The sequence below is a fragment of the Xenopus tropicalis genome, chromosome 4 (genome assembly GCF_000004195.4).
Source record: "Xenopus tropicalis strain Nigerian chromosome 4, UCB_Xtro_10.0, whole genome shotgun sequence".
NCBI lineage: Eukaryota > Metazoa > Chordata > Amphibia > Anura > Pipidae > Xenopus > Xenopus tropicalis.
Window position 1 is genome coordinate 119,906,088 of NC_030680.2, and position 23,213 is coordinate 119,929,300.

At 39.1% G+C, this 23,213-nt stretch overlaps 1 protein-coding gene across 2 annotated transcripts in view; it reads right to left on the reverse strand.

The window, feature by feature from the left end:
* hmcn1 (hemicentin 1) overlaps nt 1-23,213 on the reverse strand; it is a 133,855-nt gene that overhangs the window by 91,789 nt on the left and 18,853 nt on the right. For both annotated transcript variants that reach the window (XM_012961441.3, XM_031901072.1), the window contains exons 6-21: nt 21,635-21,741; nt 20,361-20,481; nt 19,616-19,879; nt 18,687-18,831; nt 12,553-12,674; nt 11,716-11,991; nt 10,740-10,881; nt 10,087-10,214; nt 9,018-9,131; nt 8,772-8,930; nt 7,921-8,115; nt 5,071-5,166; nt 4,188-4,315; nt 3,933-4,077; nt 3,687-3,799; nt 2,571-2,730 (exon numbers count right to left, since the gene is read on the reverse strand). In XM_012961441.3, the coding sequence (XP_012816895.2) occupies nt 2,571-2,730; nt 3,687-3,799; nt 3,933-4,077; nt 4,188-4,315; nt 5,071-5,166; nt 7,921-8,115; nt 8,772-8,930; nt 9,018-9,131; nt 10,087-10,214; nt 10,740-10,881; nt 11,716-11,991; nt 12,553-12,674; nt 18,687-18,831; nt 19,616-19,879; nt 20,361-20,481; nt 21,635-21,741 (2,415 nt within the window). The remainder of the gene's footprint in view (nt 1-2,570; nt 2,731-3,686; nt 3,800-3,932; nt 4,078-4,187; nt 4,316-5,070; nt 5,167-7,920; nt 8,116-8,771; nt 8,931-9,017; nt 9,132-10,086; nt 10,215-10,739; nt 10,882-11,715; nt 11,992-12,552; nt 12,675-18,686; nt 18,832-19,615; nt 19,880-20,360; nt 20,482-21,634; nt 21,742-23,213) is intronic.

Genomic DNA, 23,213 nt, shown 5'->3' on the forward strand with positions numbered 1-23,213 from the left:
TTATGTGGGGTTCAGATTTGGGTTGGCCATGTTCTTAGAATTGGCCAAATCCGAATGCTGCTAAAATAGGCTCTGATTTGGTTGAATCCTGAACCAAATACAGGATTTGTGTATCCTTAACCAGAAGCCCATGTTGGACATCTATATACGCATGTTACACATATGGTACAATATGAGTTTAAGATATAATGGCACCACAAAAAGAACTAAAAAAAACTAACAGAACTATTTGGAGCAACATCCAAGGGGATGATGAGCAACATGTTGCTCCTGAGCGATTGGTTGGGGATCACTGGCCTAGGAGGAAAAATTGCCCAGCATTGATAAAAGAGATGTTACTAAGGGGGTTGATTTACAAATAATGTATTACTTTTTCCCGCAATTGTGGGCGGGGGGGGGGTTATAGATCACATTGCCTTTCTAAAGAAACATGTGAAAAATAAAAATCTTGCCACTGAATAAAGTGAGCGGTGGGGAAATCAATCAATCAACCTAAGAAAGAAATAGCAGTGAGAAAATCATCAAGGGAGAATCATGATCTCTTTTTAGCCATAATTTGCACAAACTTTGTTAGCTGATCCTTAGCTCAAAAAATAAATCCAGATCCTTCCTGGGTCTTTTGTACCCGCAATGTCAGAATAATGCAGGAAGCAAACAAATCGCCAGAGATTAACAGCACAGTTTAACTATAATTAGTTGTAACTACCTCCTATGACATCATTTCAATATAATTGTGGTAAGGGGACCCCCTTTTTGCTATATATCCACAGTCTGCAACTTCCTGTTGTTTGCCTTGTGCTTTGCTAGTGCATGGCCATTTAAATGTATGTGATGTAATTGGCTTCATTCCCAACACTGAAAGTCTTGAAAATTGTATGAGATTAGTTATATAAACAGGAGTTCTTTAAATTACATATATTCACTTTAATAGTATCAGGAACCAAACTTGAAGTGTCAATTGGCAAATATCTGCATTATTTATTGCTTGGGGGAAATCATTCCATATTATGATTAAAATTAATTAAGGAGGCAACTTCTCTTATTTTCAGCAAATTGGAGATATTTCATTTCACATATAATTGACTTCATTCCTTCAGAAGCTACGACTTTTCCTTTTGCGCCCTGAAAATTAAAATCTCGTTAATTTAATTCGAGAAAATCCAAGGCCATGAGTCACAGGATATCATAGCTGGCAATTTTGTTTAAAAGTGTCATTTTGTCTATTTAGGTTTCCTAGGACACATGTTCTAATGAGATACATCTGAATACACATCTGCTAGCCATTTCCATAAACAATATTGCTACACAAAGCAAGCCAGCTTATTTGCTTACAAATGTATTTAACTGTGAACAAAGTCCTGTTTTGGTTTCAGTTCACAGATATTAATGGTAAAGCACAGGCCGCAGACACACATACCCAAGAACGCATGGAAATGACTTTTTCCATGGCTCAAGGGAAAAGGAAATCGGGCTACAACATTATATCATTCCTGTCATTTCCCAGAACTGAGGTTCTAACAGCAGCTATAAACTAGTCACCAGAGTGTAATACTGGCCTGGCTTGATTTTCCACAGCTCCCAACACATTTTACAGTTCTTCCAGGGTAAATAATATGATCAATCGGTTTGCAAAAATTGTAAAGAAAAAAATCAGGGCCCATTAATTCATTTAAGAAATAAGTTCAAGATGTTGGAAATAATTTGTGCCATGTTATTTAATACATTTGTAATAGAGGCTGAGTGGTTGTGCTAATCTAAATCTGCATTCCCAATGTCTGGTATAATGTACATTTTATTTCCTGCTGCTTTTCTCCTGCACATCTCACCTCTCTAAGGGTAATGACACAGTGGGTAAAAAAAAGCATTTTCTTGATAAAGGTAATGGCACATTTAGTAAAGAAAAAAAAATTCTTGATCAACATGAACTTCGTTTGGTATGGTTGATGTTTTTTTTTAATATCCTATAAATTGATGATTGTTTTGTTCACCAAATAAATATTTCAGGTGTGATACTCAGCGGTGTAACAATTGAGACACCCTGTGGTTGCTGGGGGGCTTGGGGGACAGGTGTCCAGGACTGTGGTGTCTGCTTCCTCCATTGCTACATATAAATCTCGGCTCCACAGCAACTCTCAGACAGGAGGGAAGGCAGGGGGTGAGGATTAATATGAGAGCAGGCGTGGGGGACAATTCAAGGAGGAGGAGCCATGGACTGAAGGAGTCTACTCTGCGCCCGGCCCCTCTGGCACATAGTTACGCCACTGGTGATACAACCTATCACTTGTATTATTAGAATGTCTTATCCCAACATGAGGTTTATGTGGGGTTATAATAATATCTTTATATATCTGCAACCAAGCCTGACCTAATGTTGGACCTCAAAGGGGTCTTCTTATGTGCCAGCTGCACAGAACACCTAGAGAGATGTGCTTATTTCTTCAGGGATATTGAAGGGCTAATGTGTAACTGACCATAATCTTTAGTGTGTTTCATTTGTATTGTGTATTGTATCGATGAAGCCATTCCATCATCTTCCAGGATGAAGTTAAAGCATAGGAGGAACACCTTACCATATACTGTTAGTTGAACTTTGCGGGCAGCATAACCAGCAGCATTGATTGCACTGCAGGAGTATTCTCCTGAATCTTCGCCTCCAGGGGAAGAAAGGAGCAAAGTACCATCCGATTCAGCGATAATGGTGTCATTGTTGGGAACAACAATCTCTCCTTTCTATAAAGAAGAATATATTTATTATGGACACAAAAGAACCCCTCAAATATGTAGGCAGAGAAACATAAAAACTTTGTAAATAAATATTCTCAAAGTAAGGCAGTCCATTTCAATGAATGCTATAGTCACAGATCATTATTAAGATTTGTGAATGAACTTTTGTTGCTATTTTGAGCGTGTAAACACTTGGCATTCTGGGAATCACCTGCCTTTTGTTGGAGATTAGGAATCCATCTAAATTCAAATATTCTGGATTTGATGCTCTCCTACAGTGTGTAGATACATTTCAGCTTCAAATATTTGTCTCCATGATAAAAGCATCCATCCTATACCTCAGTTGCAATGGGTGGGAAATGATTCCCCCAGAGCTTTAACGTATTCCTTCTCAGTTATTGTCCTACAACATGTGTGCTGTGGCAGGTAAGATTTATACTGCCCCTTATGTCAAAGTAAAGGAAGTCATGGCCCTATTTAGTGCAGTCTGCTGTTAAAGCCTTTCCTCAAGAATCATTGTATACATTTCCTAAATATTAAATCCTTATAAATCCTTAAAGCATCAGTGGAGATGAATAGATGTTGTATGTAGATGTTTGTATTACCTTTTCAATCCGATAGGGAAGAAAAACATTAAAATGCACACATTTCTATTCAGCACATTGCAGAGACAGTAGTGGCCTGGACACCCATGAAATCTGTGGGCAACACCACCACCAACGTTTGTGAAGATTCTCATTCATCCAGGTCATGGTATATCTGTAGTAATAAGTCAAATCAACTGGAATTGCTGTGTTTTTTCTTGAAGAACTTTTGCCAGTTGGATGACTGGCAAAATGTCTTCAAGAAAAAACACAGCAAGTCCAGTTGATTTGACTTATTACTACAGATACAACCAACTAAAGTTCCTTGGGTCCTGCATGCTATTAACGTATTGGAGCTTGCCACATATTCGTCATTACCTTCTTCCAGATAATAGTTGGTTTGGGCACTCCACTTGCTTTGCAGGGCAGAGACACTGCTATTCCTTCAATTGTACTGAAAATCTGAGGTCCATGTTGAATGACAGGACTAACTAAAACAGAGGCACAAAAAAACTGTAAACCTTTCAAATATTGTACATAACTTAACTGAGACTCTTTGTCTATCATGTTGCTGTTAAATGCAAGGAAAGTTCTACATTTACTGCCGTGCTGCTGTTCTCTTACCATGTACATTGATGGTGGTAATCCGGTCAGCTGTGCCAGCGACATTTTTTGCTGTACATAAATAATCTCCCCCATCTTTTAAGAGAACTCTTTCAAGGTGAAGGCTTCCATCAGCACGAATGCTCGTATACGGGTTTGTAACAAGCTGTGCCAAAAAATTTTTTTTTTAATTTTTCTAAATCATTTAAAAACAATTTACAGAGGCATTTGAATTGCACTGCACATTGTACAATGTGATAATGTTATAGACCTTACCACAACATTGTCTTTGACCCAGTGCCTCTCTGGAAGAGGGTTTCCTACTAGAAGAACACAAGGCAGAGTAACCTGGTTTCCTTCAATAACACTGACAACAGAGGGACTCTCTCCAATGACAGGAACAACTACAAACAAAAAAGTTCAAGCAAAAGTTTCATTCAAAAGGAGCATGTCCAATGGGTTCCCATGGCTATCCCTCCCTCCCTTCCGAGGTACTCCCAGTACTACACCACTGTCTATTTAGTGCTATATCTGGCAGATGTGTGTTTTATAAGTTATAGCATTGATGTTTATCTATTGGCTTCAGTGCTGTTGCATACTATACAAGGTATTTACTGATACACATCAGTACTGCATATTCAGTGGTTTACCTTAATACAGGTATGGTAACTTGGCAATTTTATCTTCATAAATTTGTGACTACAAACCCTATTTTTCACAGGGAATGTATTACTGATAAAATATATACTGATTTATCCCTTTGTGTGTGTTTGGAGTGCTCCTTATTAGGAGAAGTTCCATTACACATAATAGTAACCTCGGAGTGCTGCCACCAATGACTACCCTGTATTTATGTACATCTCTGTACTCATCTGAGGTCAGTAGCTGAGGTCAGTAGTCCAAGCACTTTATCTAGTTTCAAGAACTTTTCAGAACTGACCATACATATCCCATTTAAGTGTATTGTAGCTTAGATTTCGAAATCTACAACATAAATCTGAAGCTCAGGAAATATTTCATGGGCTTCAGGAAATAACTAACTGAGATTATGAGTTCAGATAAACTGCTTGTACACTAACATGTCATGTCAATCTGTGACGGACAATTTATAGACACCATACAAAAACCATACCATACGCAATCATTTTATTGGTCTTACCTAGTCCTGTTACTGTAATAGTTGCCTGGGAACTGATTTTACCAAACTGATTCTCAGCCTCACATATATAGATGCCTTCATCTCCAACCCAAAGCTCTGGAAGAAAATAACATAAGGACAAATGCCAACTACTGTCAAGACTGCTCAAGGCTGAATGGAAATGCGTCAAACTTGTATCTATGCAGCTCATGGTTATCCAAAGCTCCTTCTGTCCTCAGCATATCAATGGCCGGCAGCAGCTGATTAAATGTATTGACCATAAGTATTACCCCCTATTATTCACAGTTTTACAGGATAATTGTAGATTTTAGTAGCCCTTCAAGATACAAGCTAACAAACATTCTAATAAAAGCATAGTGTTTTGATTGTTTTCTATTTAATAAATGTACATAGTCACTTTAATTTTAAAACTATAAAAAAATTAATTACCATTTCCTTAGTATTGAGTGTTGTTACCTGCAGAGTATCGGGGATTAGTCTTTTTTCAATACACCTTGTTGAAATGTAAAACCTGCAATACTACAACATAATCTGTCTTCATAAAATATGCATTTTATTACAGAATTGTGGCTAAATTACTTTTGAGTGACAAAAGCACAGGACTTCATAAGCGGATTTTCAATTAGGCTTGGGGAGGCTAACCTGCTTTGGCACCTTAAAACCTGGCTCCGTTTCTGCACTGTCCTGCAAATCTTCTCTGGGTTCTGCAGAAATCAGCTGTGCTCTGATTGGATCTTTCTTCTTGTGGATTCTCCAATCAGAGCACATCTTTCTTGACAGGCAGTAAAATTGACCAATCAAGGCGCAGATGCAGACAGGGATCGGGAGATTTTGCTGGAGGCAGTGCAGAATTGAAGACAAAAAAAAGAAGAATCTGCAGGCTGTAAACGTTACCCAAGAACCAACTTTGAACTTTTGCTGCAGTTTTAATCCCACAGGCACTATACACAGGTACTATACACAAGTACTATATTTTATATGTTCTAAAGACTGACCCACTAGCTTAAATTAAATAGTTTTTTGTCACCTGATATCTATAATATCCCTATCCCCTACCCTAACAGATGGAGGTTAAGTTAACTTTTCCCCCTGACAAAGCTCATTGTGCTTTTATATATTTGTTATGGTTTTTTGCACTTTCTATTTTTCTTTTACTTTTGTCATTGTTTTTTTTCATTTCTAGTTAGTTACAGTGGAGCAGGGTCGGACTGGGGTGTGCAGGGCCCACCGAGGTTCCCGCCCCAGGGGCCCTGCAGGTGCCCCAGTCAGCCGTGTCCCCTACCCCCCCTCACTGCATATAATGTGCTGGTTTTGTATATAAAGACTGCTCCTCACTGCATATAATGTGCTGGTTTTGTATATAGATACTGCTCCTCACAGCATATAATGTGCTGGTTTTGTATATAGAGACTGCGTCTCACTGCATATAATGTGCTGGTTTTGTATATAGAGACTGCGTCTCACTGCATATAATGTGCTGGTTTTGTATATAGAGACTGCTCCTCACGTCATATAATGTGCTGGTTTTGTATATAGAGACTGCTCCTCACGTCATATAATGTGCTGGTTTTGTATATAGAGACTGCGTCTCACGTCATATAATGTGCTGGTTTTGTATATAGAGACTGCGTCTCACTGCATATAATGTGCTGGTTTTGTATATAGAGACTGCGTCTCACTGCATATAATGTGCTGGTTTTGTATATAAAGACTGCTCCTCACTGCATATAATGTGCTGGTTTTGTATATAGAGACTGCTCCTCACGGCATATAATGTGCTGGTTTTGTATATAGAGACTGCGTCTCACTGCATATAATGTGCTGGTTTTGTATATAGAGACTGCGTCTCACTGCATATAATGTGCTGGTTTTGTATATAGAGACTGCGTCTCACTGCATATAATGTGCTGGTTTTGTATATAGAGACTGCGTCTCACTGCATAAAATGTGCTGGTTTTGTATATAGAGACTGCGTCTCACTGTATATAACGTGCGTGGGATGTCAGTACCTGCTGCTGCTCTCTCTATAAAGCTACCTTAAACACATCTAAAGGGGAGGTTCACTTTTAAGTTAACTTGTAGTATGTTATAGAATGGCCTATTCCTAGCAACTTTGCAACTGGTCTTCCTAGTTAATTTTTTATAGTTTTTTAATAATTTGCCTTTCGCTTTTGCCTCTTTCCAGCTTTCAAATGAGGGTCACAGACCAAAAAGTATTGCTCTGTGAAGCTACAGTTTTATTTTTCCATGCAGGCCCCTTAACTATTCATATTCCCATCTCTTGTTTAAACCACTACCTGGTAAATAAGACCCTAGCAACCAGATAGCTGCTGAAACACCAAATGGAGAGCTGCTGAACAATAAGCTAAATAACAGAAAAAACATTAAAAATAAAAGAGGACCTATTGCAACTTGTCTCATTATATCAATGTCTACATCATATTAAAAGTTAATTTAAAGGTGAACTACCACTTGAAGCTAACTGAACACAAACACAAATGTATAGAGGACCCCTAACAGAAGTGCATGTATGAATGCTTTTACATCCTAAGCATTTTAGGGTTAAAAAAAGCACCCCCACCCGCACTTTTGCACAGTATGGGAGTCAGTGGGAACCGCAAGAGGTAGTTGGGAGGTTAATTTTTTACACCAGCAGCGAATCCACTAAGTCTCACATCAGCTGTAGGTCAGTCCATGTATGGACCATATTTAGCCTCCCCAAACAAAAAAGTCACCCTCCACCTATGGCACAGGATTCACATTTCTGTCTGACCAAATGGCTAAGTTTCCAGGCCAAATAAAAAAAGGGTGACGGCTACAAGTTGTACAATTTTACAATTGCTGATTTACTGTTAATCTGTAGAGTTCCAGCTTTCTGTTGACTGTTGTACTGATAGGAGAGTGGTTTGGAAGATTCTGATGTGTGATTCAGTCTTCTCCATTTTATCTTTGGCTCTGGGATTCCCTCAGCTGAACAAGTCAGTGACACATCAGATCCAATATCCATCGATACATCCCCTGGTGTCTGAGTAAATACAGGGGGTGCTAAAAAGGAAAGAATTAATGCTGTTTACTCCTGATATATATATACTGTATATAGTGAAAAGCAAAAAATAAATTTATTGAACCAATAAATTTATGTTTTGTTTTCTACTTAAGACCTGTGAGTAGTGTTACATGTTGTTCTATACTCCTGCACCTAGGCATGTAACCTTATTAAAAGAGTGCACACTTTTTTCTGTTTTATATATAGGAAATTAAAGTTTTAAACACTTCACCTATATGTTAAAAACTAGACTTTTCTGGTATGACCATAAATACACGGAGGCTCACTTCTTACAGCTTCCAACATGCATGTTCTTTGTAGGCTGGTACTTAACGCTGCCCCCACAGTTAAGCACAGGCTAATAGCTACCAAATGTCCCAAGGCAGCTGGTAATTAGACAGATTCCTTTATGCATATCCTGTTCACTGCACTCTTTCCTTGTGCCTTATAAATCTTTGGGCAAAAAGACTTTTCCAACAATCGGCTGTCTAATCCTTCACAGAATTTTCTCACTATATTTGTTCCCAAGGTTATTGCACACAGGGCTATGAAATATGTTAGTGTCATAGAGAGTGTTATAATGATAAATAGCATACCCTTCCACTTTGTGAAGGCAATAAATAACCCTCAGCTGAAATTAAAAGTAAATACCTACAGCCAACTCTAAGTGAGACTTTTCCATTTGCTTTCCCGGCATCATTGACAGCAATGCAAACATAATGGCCAGCATCTGAAAACTGGGTGTTTTTAATTTTCAGGGTCCCCAGCAGAGAATCAATAGTAATAAGTGCTGATGGGCTTAACTTGATATTTTCTGCGTGACACAAAACAGCACATTAGGCTTACTGTTAATAATGATATAATACCAACGAGAATTAGAGCTACACAACTGTACTTTTACCTTTATACCAATAGATAAGAGGTCTGGGAATTCCTGTTGCTTTGCACGCCAAGGTTGTTTCAGATCCAACTGGGACCAACATTTCATTTTTTACAGCAGTGACTTGTGGGACCTCTGAAAGACACCAATAATGATATACACATTCTAGTTATTTATTAAAAATACATTCAAAATCTAATTTATATTGAAAATGGTTGTCAAGCCCATGGCATGTTAGTTTACTGAGGATACTGCAAGTGGTAGTTTTATTATAGTTTTCATTATAGCATCATTTTTTTATTTTCTTCTTTGACTTTGTCTAATCAAAATATTAAGCCCAGAATATTTTACCTTTGCTTTATTGCCAAGCTTATACAAAGGTGTTGCTGGTTCAGATGGCAGTTTTAGCCTTGCCTAAGCAGCCACTTAAATGTAATTTATAAACACTGGGCAAAATTGTGCTTGACAGTATCCCACAGCTACCAATTAGATGATTTGCTGCAATGGTTTACTGCCCAGGTTTAAATTTGTATATAAATGGACCCTACTGTCTATCTAGCAGACTGGTCAAAAGCTTCCTTACTGTCTCCCACAAGCTTGTATAGGCTTGTATATCTACTTTGCAAGAAGCCACAATGGTGGTGAGCTAGCAATATAGAGGCAACCTAACTTACTATAATATTGGGGGTGGGGACAGTAAACAAGGCCATAAATGGCACTATCCAGAGTTTGGCCAATATCCTGAAATTTTTTTAAACCCTGGCCTATAGGTCAGTGTCAGAACAGCTACTCTCCAGCACTAAGCACACATCCCCAAGAAAATCTGGTAAAGGTAAATTTGCCGTTATTTTTGCCAGAATCATTTTTCACATCTAAAACTGCACCTCACAATCATAAATGAGCATTTTTTCCAGACAATTTGGGCATACTAGATGCTAAATTAAGATTAACATCTGGGCAACTGCCCTTGTGCATTTTTTTATTACAAGAGGGACTACAGTATAGTGAGAATTGGCAGAATGACTCCAGAAAGGAGAGAGATTAGCACACTCTGTACTAGGAGTGAACTATAAAATGGATTCCAACTTACCAATATACACCATAACTGAAGTCTGATGATCTGTACCAGCAGCATTTGTAGCCAAACACTTGTACACCCCAGAGTCTCTCTCAACAGCATTTTTAATAATAAAAGTACCATTGTGTGTTATTATATACCTGCAAAACAGAGAATGTGTTATTAAGGTCTAATAATTCAGAAAGAAGAATCACACACTAAAAATCATTCTGCGTTTGTATCCAACAGGGGATATGCAAATATATAGTTAATGCCGTAGAAGGTTTTCTATATACAAAGGCCAAGAATGAAAAAAAACTATTTTTAGAAAGGTTGTAGACATTTCTCTTTACTTGGTTTATTGGAAATTTGAAGGAAATATAGCATTTTGCTTTTAGTCTGCTCGCAGGCAGTGGTTTAAAGCTGTGTAGTTTTTGGCACGAAATAACACAAATAAATGTAATGTCTGTAACTGTTTTCCAGAAAATAAATTGCACACCTGTGACTGCCTCTCAAAAGGCATTTCAGAAGGCTGCTATAGTTATAGAATTTATGGAAAATACTTGCAGTTTGACAAAAGTGAACCATATCAGGCGCTTTCTGCATATTTCTACTTTGTTTTTAATAAGAATTCTGTTCTGAGTTTTTATGACATGATCAGATGTCAGTCACTCAATATGGCTCACCTGTTGGAGAATCTAACAAACATGTCATTGTGCATCCAAATGATATGCGGCGTTGGATAGCCAGTCACCAAACATTTCAGCTTAATCTCTGCTCCTTTAGTAAAAGTCACATTTCTTGGCTCTAAAACTGCCTTTGGAGGATCTTTAAAGGCAAAATAGAAATGATTACTTTTGGGAACAATGGAATACAATTACCCACACTCAAAAGAATGCCACAGCATATAAATAGACCAAATCAGAGTACATTGAGCATTACAGCTCTTACTGAATGATAATATTGTTTAACTCCCCTTCAGTACTGCTCGTAGGGGATCCTGTCCACCAAAACAGACTTTTGCAGGTGTAGCTTGTATTTTGTATTTCTTTCTCTTCATGATGGCCCAATATCTAATATGTCAGTGCTGTTGCCCTGGGTTCAGATTTTTTGCACGTTCAATAAATATATAGATGATTTGAATAGAAAAGGTAATACATCTGTACTGGATACTTTTTCAGCAGGCATGGATTACAAGGCAAAATTCCGCAATGGTGAATATTTTCATGAAACTCCATCAAAATTTCACTGTGAGCACATCGAGAAAATGCCAGTTGACTCCAATGTATTTTACTTTACATTGTGGCCAATGTAGTTTGTGCAGATAAAGTGGCCGCAAACAAAAATCCATTGACTCCAATGTGTTTTGTGCACTAAACATTGCAGCAAATAAAACCCCTATTGACTCCAATGTAGTTCTGCTGAATAAGTCACACAAAAAAATCCATTGGCTCCAATGTGTTTTGCACAAAAAAGTTGCTGTAAAAAATGCCCATTGACTTCCTTGCATTTTGTGTATTTTCACTGTTTCTCTAATTTTCACTAATTTTTAAAAAAAATCAAAAAACAAGTAAATATTTGTTGTGTTTTGTAACCAGTTGGATTCATATAGTGTGTCAGGCTCTGCTTATATAATGTACCTGAAAATTATAAGAACATTACCTTGAGCTATGAGAGTAACTGATGCTGTAGCAGTGCCACCTTCATTTGATGCAAAGCAGTTGTATTCTCCTCCGTCATCTATAGTCACACTTTTTATCTCCAGTGAATTATTTCTCAGTATAGAAAGCTTGGAGGGGTTCATATGCTTCAAATCTAAGTTGTTTCTCAGCCATGTCAAATTAAAGCGAACTGTGCTCACTACGTCGCAGGTCAAGATGGCCCCTTTACCAACAGTGACAGTGATATTGGAAGGGGCCTTAATTACAGGTGGGGGTTCTAAAGTAAAATGAGATTTTGTTGCTTAGTATTAGAGATATCAGTAAGATACAGATTTCTTTTATGGTATAATGTGTATTAACAAGCATTCCTGCACTTAGGAGGGGGGTTATAACTCCATACATACATATTACATACTACAGGTATGGGATCTGTTATCCAGAGTGCTCAGGACCTTGGGGTTATTTCTGTCATTTGGATCTCCGTGCCTTATGTCTACTAAATAATCATTTAAACATTAAATAAACCCAATAGGATTGTTTTGCATCCAATAAAAATTATTTTTTTTCTTAGTTGGGGTACTAGATAACTTATTACCACAGGGAAAAGGGAAATCCTTCTTAAAAATGTGAATTATTTGATTAAAATGGAGTCTATGGGAGATAGCCCTCCCATAATTTGGAGCTTCCTGGATAATGGGTTTCCAGATAATGCATCTCATACCTGTACTTACTATGGTCAAATCATTGTACTGAGATAACTCCAGAAGATGTTCAGAGGGACAGTTTGAGATTATATATATATATTAGTCTTTAAAAGATAGAAACAAATAATACTCACCATTTACATCTAAGAAAGTCTGAGCCCGGGCATTCCCTGCACTGCTTGAAGCATAGCAATCATAGTAGCCCTCATCCGACACAGAAACATTGGCAATCTCCCAGCTTGCATTAACAGACTCTCTAGAAAGGAATTCCTTTATCAACTCAGACAAAAAAACACAAGTGCTAAACTGTATAACTGAGACTGAATAATTCCCTTACGTCCCATACGGCAGCAACGCTAACGTTGAGATTTATTCTCCTTTCCCTTTTGGTAGGACAAGTGAACAATAAAGTTAATTAAAACCAACCTATAAAAAAGGGTTAATGACAACAGACCATAGTGTTTTTTTCCTACCTGCGGTAGGCAAGTGTATTCATCCCAATATTCTTTTTTCTTTTTTCTACAGGTTTTCCAGGTCCCAAGGGGGCTTGTAGACCATAGGCACAGCACCCAAGGGGTTAAGTGCCGGGGGCCGAAGCCCTTAGGTATTCGGTAGGCTATCCACATTATGCAGCCAGGGGGTTTGCCTGTCCCAAGATGGCCGACCGCTGCTTCCATGAGGCCTGTCCTAAGATGGCCGACTGCTACTTCCATGAGGGGAACAGAGTACAGGAGAGCTTCCCCAGACACGCCGCTCGTTCCAGGAGCAACGTTTCAGGAAGCGCTGATGTGCACCTGCGCGTGTATGAGGCGCTTCTGGATGTGCGTCTGCAGTTTCAGTGGATAGGCGGCGCCTAGAGATGACGCGCTACCCAAGGGAGTGCTTCTGAAGGTGGTTGGGCACCTTCTGATGACATCACACGCCCTCCGTGATCGCTGCAGAGGCAGTTCTATGGGGCTTCAGGTATTTAAATGGTCAGTTGCTTTCTGACTTTGCCTATTAGACGTTGTGTGTGCTTTTTTAACACTGAGAGTGTTGCTATTCTGTCTAAGGCTGCAGCCTCCTGAGTTAGGCTAAAGGTAAACCCTGGATCAAGTGCCCTCCTTCAGTTATTGTTGGGGTTAGGGTATTAACCCTGTTTTATTCTATTGTTTTACAGATGTCCACTACTAATGAGCCCCCATCTAAGAGACATAAAAAGGATAAGCACTTGCAATGCAGAGCTTGTGAGGATCAGTTACCAGATGGCTATACAAAGAGATTTTGTGTTACCTGCCTGCAGTATTTGGCTGATAAAGAAAGAGGAAATACTCCTAGCCCTCCATCTGAGTGGATGAAAGATTTTATAAAGTCCACCATGCAGGAAATGTTCTCCCAGTTCAGACAGAATACTACTGTGGAGAGTCCTTCTACTAATCCTCTGCCTATTGCTCAGATGGCCCCTAATGTGGTGTCCCTGGATGACTCTGACGGGGATTCTTCTTCTTCCGAAGAAGAGGATGCTTTGTATCTCTTTCCTGCTGAAAATACTCCTAAGCTGATTAAAAGGGTAAAAGCTACCATAGATTCCCTGGAGGGAGGGGATTCTGATGCTGCTTCTTCATCCCAGCCATTAAGGAAGTCTAAAGCCTTTCCAGTCCATTCTCTCATGAAGGAGCTTATGCTTAGAGAATGGAAGAGTCCTGAGAAAGCTCCATCCATAACTAAGAGACATAAATTACTCTTCCCAGTCCAGGAGGAGGAGCTTAAGATTTGGGAGGCACCTCCTAAAGTAGACATTGCTGTGGCCAGATTGTCCAAGAAAACACTTATTCCAGTGGAGGATGGGTCAGGATTGAAAGATCCTATGGATAGAAAGGTTGAGTGTCTACTTAAGCGCTCTTATTCTACAGCTGTGGCTTTATGTAAGCCTGCGCTGGCGGCATCAGGAGTTGCTCGCTCTGCCAAATTCTGGATTAAGCAACTGGGAGAGGATATAGACAACCGTGTGTCCAGAGATACCTTGCTAGAATCTCTTTCTCAGATAAGTTCTGCGGTGGATTTCCTCTGTGATTCTACCATTGAAAGCATTAAACTTTCCGCCAAGGCTATGGCGCTTTCATCTGCAGCTAGGAGAGCCTTGTGGCTCAGAAGTTGGTCGGCAGATGTCATCTCAAAGAATAGCCTGTGTTCCATGGCTTTTGAGCCTGGTCATTTATTTGGTGCCGAATTAGACAAGCTTTTGGAGGCCATTTCTGGTTCTAAGCAGGGGAAGCGTCTCCCACAGGAACCAAACAGAAAGAGGAATTTCTTTTTTCGGTCCAGAAGGTATTCTCCGAAAAGAGAAAACGCGTCCCAAAGACCAAGAAACAGGTCTGAACAGGGTTCGTTTCGGCCTTATCGCTCCTTCAGAAATACTTTCTCCGGTAGAAATGACAAAAACAATGATAGGACCCTCGCGCAAAAGAAAAAGAACACCTTCTGACGCCAGAGACTCCCTACCGGTGGGGGGGAGACTTGCTTATTTTCTTCCACAATGGAAAGAAACAATTTCAGATCCTTGGGTTCTTCGTCTGATCTCACACGGTTATCGGATAGACTTCCTCTCGACTCCTCCTTCAAAATTCAGAATTACGCCTCCTCTAAAACAAATACAACAAAAAGCTTTGGAAGAAGCTATTATGGAATTCATTGCCTCCAGAGTGTTAGAGCCTGTTCCTCAGACAGAGGAGGGCCTAGGAACCTATTCAAAAGTTTTTTTGGTTCCAAAGCCAAATGGCAAATTTCGAATGATCATAGATCTTCGGTTCGTAAATCAGTTTATAGAAAAAAGATCCTTTCGTATGGAAACTATAAGATCGGTGACAAATGTCTTAGATCGGGGAGATTATATGGTCTCTTTAGACCTCAAAGACGCGTATCTCCATGTTCCTCTCTGCAGTGCTCACAGGAAATTTCTGCGTATCACAGTTTACATCAGAGGAGTTCTACGACATTTGCAGTTCACAGCCCTGCCTTTTGGTATAACCACAGCCCCCCGTATCTTTACCAAGATTGTGGCAGCTATAGTGGCAGTTCTGAGGCAACAGGAAATCACAGTGATTCCGTACCTGGACGACTGGCTAATTGTGGCAGTTTCAGCATCTTTACTGAAGAAACATCTGACCAGAACAGTCTTGATGCTCCAGAGTCTGGGGTGGATAATCAACTGGGAGAAGTCATCAGTAACTCCTTCACGCTCGATCCGCTTCTTGGGGTTGCACATCAATTCCGTAGAGATGAAGGTTTTTCTCCCCCCAGACAAAATAATCAGGATTTCAGAAGAAGTCCACAGAATTCTGACACACAGTTCATCTTCTCTCAGGGATCTGATGAAGATTCTAGGCCTTATGACATCGTCCATAGAGGCAGTACCGTGGGCCAGATTCCATATGAGACCCCTGCAGATGGAAATTCTGTCAAAGTGGGACAAGAAAATCTCTACTTTAGATACAAGGGTCATTCTGTCCAGAGAGACAAAGATACAGCTGAAATGGTGGTTGAAGAAGGAGAATCTTTCTCGGGGTCTTTCCTTCCAGCAGACGGATTGGGCGATACTAACCACCGATGCCTCTCAGTTGGGATGGGGAGCCCATTTCGAGCATCAGATGGCCCAGGGGTTCTGGGATCCGATGGAAAGCTCCATGTCATCGAATTTCAGGGAGCTGAAGGCAGTGTTCAAAGCCATCCAAGCGTTTCAACAACACTTGAAAGGAGAAGGTCTGAGAGTCCTATCAGACAATGCCACAACTGTGGCATACATCAACAGGCAAGGCGGTACCAGATCAGTTATCCTAAACAGAGAGATTTTCAGGATTCTCACCTGGGCAGAGAGGAATGTTCCCAAGATATCAGCAGTACACATAAGAGGGGAACTCAATACTCTTGCAGATTCATTGAGCAGGAATTTCGCGAGGCCAGGGGAATGGTCCTTAGACCCGAACATATTCGGGGAGATCTCGAGACAGTGGGGTCTCCCATATATCGACCTTATGGCAACCAGGAGCAACTGGAAGCTTCAGACCTTTGCATCCCTATACAGGAAGGACCAGCCAGACTTCCTGGATGCTATGTCATTCAAGTGGGACTTTCCCCTAGTCTACATCTTCCCTCCGTTGCCTATGATTCCCAGAGTCCTGCAGAAAATCCGGCAGGAACAGGTGAACGCCATTCTAATAGCTCCCTTCTGGGCCAAGAGGAGCTGGTTCTCTCTCATGTGGAGGATGGCTCGGAACAACTTCTGGATTCTGCCACAGATTCCTTCCTTGTTGACACAGGGGTCCCTAACCTGTCAAAATCTGGAGGTCCTTCAGATGACTGCCTGGAGACTGATTGGGCCATATTAGAATCTCAGGGTCTGGCACCAAATGTTATTAACATTCTGATCCAGTCTAGGAAGAAGGCCACTAATAAAGTCTATGCCAGAGTATGAAGAACTTTCAAGAAGTGGTGCTTGAATAATCAAGTGGAGGATCAGTCTTCGATCAATTATGTCCTTAAATTTCTCCAGGAAGGGTTTGATAAAGGCCTGGCAGTCAACACCATCAAAGTTCAGATTTCTGCCCTTTCAGCACTGTTTAACAAGTCCTTGTCATCTTTGGCCCTTATCAAGAGATTTGTGAAAGCTATCTCTAGAATTCGTCCCAGAAGACTCCACGCCTGTCCTCCCTGGGATCTATCCTTGGTGTTGAACTCCCTGACCCAGTGTCCATTCGAGCCTCTAGAAGATTGTTCCTTAAAATGTTTATCGTTTAAAACCCTGTTTTTGGTTGCCATTACATCTGCAAAGAGAATAGGGGAACTTCAGGCCTTATCAGTAAGAGAACCTTACCTTACCTTTCTTCCAGATCGAGTGATCCTCCGGCCTCTTCCCACCTTTAGGCCCAAGGTTTTCTCTATGACTAATGTTAATCAAGAGATTGTTCTTCCATCCATCACGCAAACAACAGATGAAGACTCTAGTCAACTTCTCCTCTTGGATGTGGGAAGGGCAATCAAGATTTATGCAGATCGCACCAAAGAATTCAGGAGAGATGAAAGTTTGTTTGTCTCCTTTTCAGGAAAAAACAAGGGCTGTAAAGCGTCCAAAACTTCACTATCCAGATGGATTAAAGAGATCATTCAGATGGCATACATCAAGGATGACCGTGTGCCACCTCTTCGTGTCAGAGCGCATTCTACAAGAAATGTTTCCACCTCGTGGGCTGAAGTTGCGAATGTCTCAATGGAAAACATTTGTAGAGCAGCTACCTGGAGTGCTCCAAACACTTTCATTCAACATTATAGAGTGGATGTCTTAGCCTCTCAGGAAGCTTCCTTTGGCAGAAAGATTATCCAGAAGGCGGTGTGACCGGATCCCGCCCTTTTTGCTTGCTAAGTCTCAGCGTTGCTGCCGTATGGGACGTAAGGGAATTAGTAAATTTATACTTACCGTAATTTACTTTTCCCTTAGTCCCTTCGGCAGCAACGCTAACGTTGAGATTTATTCTCCTTTCCCTTTTGGTAGGACAAGTGAACAATAAAGTTAATTAAAACCAACCTATAAAAAAGGGTTAATGACAACAGACCATAGTGAATAAACAAGAATACACCAGATAATGCTTAAGGATTTATTTTGGGGGGGTATTTTGCTGCCGAAGGGACTAAGGGAAAAGTAAATTACGGTAAGTATAAATTTACTAAATACTTCTTGTTTTTCTTGTTTTTATTCTGTTTCTTGAGGACTTTTTTCATATCTCAGAAATTAACAGCGACAACAGCCAATAGATTTGCACATCTCTCCCACTTAAAATGAGAAGATGTTCCAAAAAAGAAACCTACAGAGGACTAGTCACTAGACAACCCAGTTATGGCAGGGAGTTTGACTAAACTGGTTCATTGTCTTGGAACTTTTATGCCATTGTGCTGGTGCCATGACAGCAATGCTCACAGCAAATAAACATATACAGCAGCCTTAGAATAATCATATATCCAACAATGAATATAAGAGCAGTGAGTTAGTTTGTTTGTTTTTGATATTTGTTTGTCAGCATCATTTCCTACATTGTGCTCATTATGTTTCCTACATTTGAGCATTCTAGGATACACTATAATAGCACACACTATAAAGCTAATAAAAGTACTTCAAAAGACAACAGCAATCCCATATATACTGAGTATACAGAATGGAAAAATCATGGCTTAGAACTTGACTGTCTTTCCACTGCAAGAACTAGAATTAACCACTTCATACCTCATTGTTGGTGCTTACCTAAACTTTTGGTCAGTACCAAGCTTGACTCCATTTTTGCTAAAACGCACTGTTACTGGTATAAGACTCTCCACAAAGCATGGGACACTGCCAGACTGCAAGTAGTAGCCCGGTGTTATTTTTGGCATTGATACTTTTGGAGCACCTGCAGCAACATCAATGCGGTATTTTAGCCTACTACAGGAAATTCAGTATTTATACAGAAACACACAGATTTATTCAGACAAAGCTATTATTCCATTCCTCTGAAATGTTGATAAAATAGGCATGATAATTCAGGTGTGTTTTTCCATGACAATTTCTAATGCAGAACTCTTAATATCAAGAGAGATATAGTATTTTTGCAGTAATATATTAACTTGTGATACCTTCCAGGTCCACTGCATATCCTTATGAATTATTAGTAAGTAACAGCTGATAGGAGGGGAAAAAAAGACAAGATATGTCAGAAACAAGCAGCTAAAAAGGCAAGAAAGAAACTGTCTGTTACAAATTTAGAAAGGCAGAAAGAAGAGAAGACAAAAATATAGGTTAGAGAATATACATTGCATTTCTGAACTGGTTTTCTTAAAGACTCCAGCATTGCAACCCTGTTTTGTGACAGCTTTTGGTATATTTAGTGCAACAAATGGGTGCAAAGCACCATGTGTTTTGGACATTGCACCCTGCTGCGTGCTTAGCACCCATAGGCATAACTCTTCGTTCTCTAGAATTAAACTCATGGACCAGTGCTTCTTTCATGTATATTGCCTTGCCTGCATTCAGCAGCAGTGTATTTATTAGAGCAAGAGGGTGCAAGCATGGGTGCAAGTGCTCCAGGGATTGGTCCAAAAAGTCACAATTTTGGACATAATGGTGAGAAAATGGCAAAAATATGAAAAAGGTAATGAAGGAAAGAGAAAAGGTAGAAAATCAGTTTAGAATATTACCTGGAATAATATTTGAAAATGAAACACTGGATACTCTTTGGAAAAGATAATCATCCTTATCATAACCGATTATTTTAATGAAAAAAGCTTCATTTGGAGGAACAAACTCAGTTACATTCCATATCTCATATGGTGTACGATCTGGGTAATACTTTATAGGAAGAGTCTTCAGTAGACTTCCTGAGGTAGTCAGCAGCTCAAGGCGTTCAACTTTAGCAGGGTAACTGAGGCCTTTTGTATTCAAAAGTACATATGTGGGTATCCCTGTAGGAATGATAACTTTAGGTTAGAGTGCTGCCAATCTGGTTTCTTTAGATAAAATAGACAGATTCTCTACAATATACCAATATTAGGCAGTGTACATTGGTATGTACTGGTCGCAGGAAGCAAAAGGGTTTCTTATTAAATACTGGACTTTACGTCCTGGTTATTTCTATGTATTTATTTTATTATAAATACAGAAAGTTAACATACTCATACAAATGTTACAATACTTAAGGCATGCAGGAAAATCTGAAGGATGAAGGGGAAATAGTCCATGACACATCAGAGAAATACTCAAATAAAGCAAACATAGAAGATTATGGCAACGTCTTATCCAACAAACAAAGCACATTCCAAAACATGATATTCTTTTGTGTTGATCCAGACATCTGGAGCACATATAAGTAGAAAGACAGATGGACATCTTACTGTATCATTTTTAAATTACTCAAATCTATATTAATAAAAAGGAATAAACAACCTTGTATAGGTCTGCTGGAGGTTTTACTGAAGTCTAGTGTTGGTTTGTTGGAAAATCCTACTCGGAAATCAATGGTACTGACGCCAGTCATTCTAACAGAATGGCGACCGTTGCTCGATGTCTGAAAGAGAAGTACACTGGTAATATAAGAAAACACTGTAAGTGATGAACACGTTTATAAAACTAAGTGAAAACAGATAAATGTGGCAGAAAAAAAAGCTATTTTGTTTCAGTACAGAACGTTATAAGAAAAATGGTATAATTACAAGGGTGGTACATGATTTTCTTATTTAACCCAGTGCATCAGAACCACAATATGAAGGGGAATCGGAAAAAGGAAAAGAATCAATGGCAAAAGAATGAAAAATAGCAGAGTATGAGCAGAACTATGGAACAGAAAACATTCAGCAGGAACAAAAACAGGATCATTAACAGAACTGGTAGGAGGAGGAGGAACAACTACAAAGGATCAGAAATTGAAAATGCATATAAGAAATATAAAAGTAAACCTATAAAGGGAGCAATAATAGCACTTGCACCGTAAGAAAGAGTTTGTAAGGGAAGATACAGAACTACTGAGGTCAGAAATACATTCTTATTTTCTGCAAATAGAAGAATATTCAGAAATAAAACACATACACTGATATAACTTATCGCCTCTTTGGCTGATCAGTTGAATTGCTTCAAAGAAGTTGGGCCTATGTAGCTCTTGTGTCCTTTAGTGCTCTTGCACTGGTTAACTCAGTAGGCCAGAAAGGTAAGACGTCAGTAGACGTTCACTTAATAAAATAAATGCCTTTGGCTTTAGAATCTTCAGTTTCCATTTATACTGTAGCTCTGACTTGTGTGGTTGGGACTCACGTGCAGCAAAATATAGCAGCATTTGCATTCATTTATACCCAGGCTTTTCTATAGCTTGGCTGCTTAAATCTGACATTTATTATTTGAGAACTTTTTTTTAGGAGCTCCCATTTTACGGATTTTCAATTTGCCATATTGCAAATATATATCATAACCAGCACAGCTTAGACTATTTATATATTCATTAAGCACTGTATTTAATTTCTTGAAAAAATGTCCCATGAAAATGTTTCCAGTTACACATTTTTACAGGACTACAGCAAGAGGGAAAGTTTTTCTATAAAGTAATGGCTGCAGTAGCAGCTGGCTACAGTAAGGTTCCATTCTTAGTTGGGTTTGTGAGCCCTGACTAGAAAGGAAATCATTTTCCCAGAGGGCCTTTCAATTTTGCAAAACTTCCAGAACTCTTTTACCTTTATTTTCCACATTCCAGGCACTGGTTCTTTCATATTAATCACTTTAGCAGAATTAAATATATTGAGCAGTTCATTGAGACCTGTTTCTGGTGTCATTCTTTTTCCTGAAAACAGACAGATTCATAGTTGTTAATAGCTGCCTCCAACTGAGTCCATGTAGCACGTGCCTACTCCAAACCTTGCATTCTAGAGCGGTTATTTGACAACTTGGTATAAACCCATAAAATGTTTTCTATTCCAATGCATTCTTTTTAAAAAGAAACATTTTTTATTGTTTTTGCATATTAAACAGGGAAGGGATACAGAAGGAAAGAAGGGAGGGGAGGGAAGGGGGGTTACAGTCGTAGTTGAGTTTTCCATTGCATATTTACTGTTTACACTTATTTGCATACATGCCGATTATTTAACCTTCATCATGGTAATCTTATCAGATGTGTTTCTAGCCATCCACCCCAAACTTTATCAAACTTGTTCGGTTGACCTCTGGCTTCATATGTGAGTTTAATTAGGGGAAGCGTTTTATTATTCCAATGCATTCTTAATAGTTTTTGTTATTTCTTTCTCTAAAAAGGGCAACATTTGAAAATGAAGCTAAAGCCACAATGTACTTCCTGACTGAAACCAGCAGCCCTTGAGAAGCCTCTGTATAATGAGCTGCTTTTTATCTGGATAGATAATAAATAGATAATTAAATCAAGCTGTACCTGGTAAAGGGGGGGGGGGGTGTTTATACAGAGGCTTCTCAGTGTGCTGCTGGTTTGTTTAATTTTGATCCTTGGGTTCAGGAAATAGAATATGGCTTTAGTTTCATTTTCAAATTTTGCCCTGTTTAGAGCATGAAATAACAGAAACCATAGATATCGTAATTTAAGGAATAGGCTAAACTTATGTTTAGCTCAAGTCCTGTTTGTTGAACCAATGTTGAAAAAGAAATACTGTCCCATTAAAGCAAGAAATTCCTAAACTATGTTTGAATCAAATCTGGACATGTATGACCATCTTAAATCTATCTAAACTGTTACCTGCAGCACAAATTAAAAAAAGCACCTACTTGTTACAGCACCGTAAAAAGAAAATGGTATTGGACCTATTATCCAGAATGCTTGGGACCTGGGGTTCTATGGATAAGGTATCTTTCTGTAATATGGATCTCCATGCCCTAAGTCTACTAGAAAATCATTTATCCAGTAGGTAAAACCAATAGTATTTACTTTCAATAAGAATTATTTATTGGGATTATGTATAAGGTACTGTTTAATTATTACAGGAAAAAAGAAAATCATTTTAAAAAGTTTTAATTATTAGATTACAATGAAGTCTATGGGAGACTTCATTGTAATCCCACAATTTAGAGCTTTCTCGATAATGGGTTTCCGGATAACAGATCCCATACCTCTACTAGCACCATTGCAGTTAAAAAGTATTTCTGGAACTGAAAAACCTGAGAATGGTGTGATTTTGTAAAGAAGTGCTGTTCATGCTATTAAACAAAATAAATTAGTTGGTTTTGGCTAAATTACTGAGAAAAGGGAATATTTGTAAGTATGACTTTTTCCAACACAAAAAGCATCAGTTT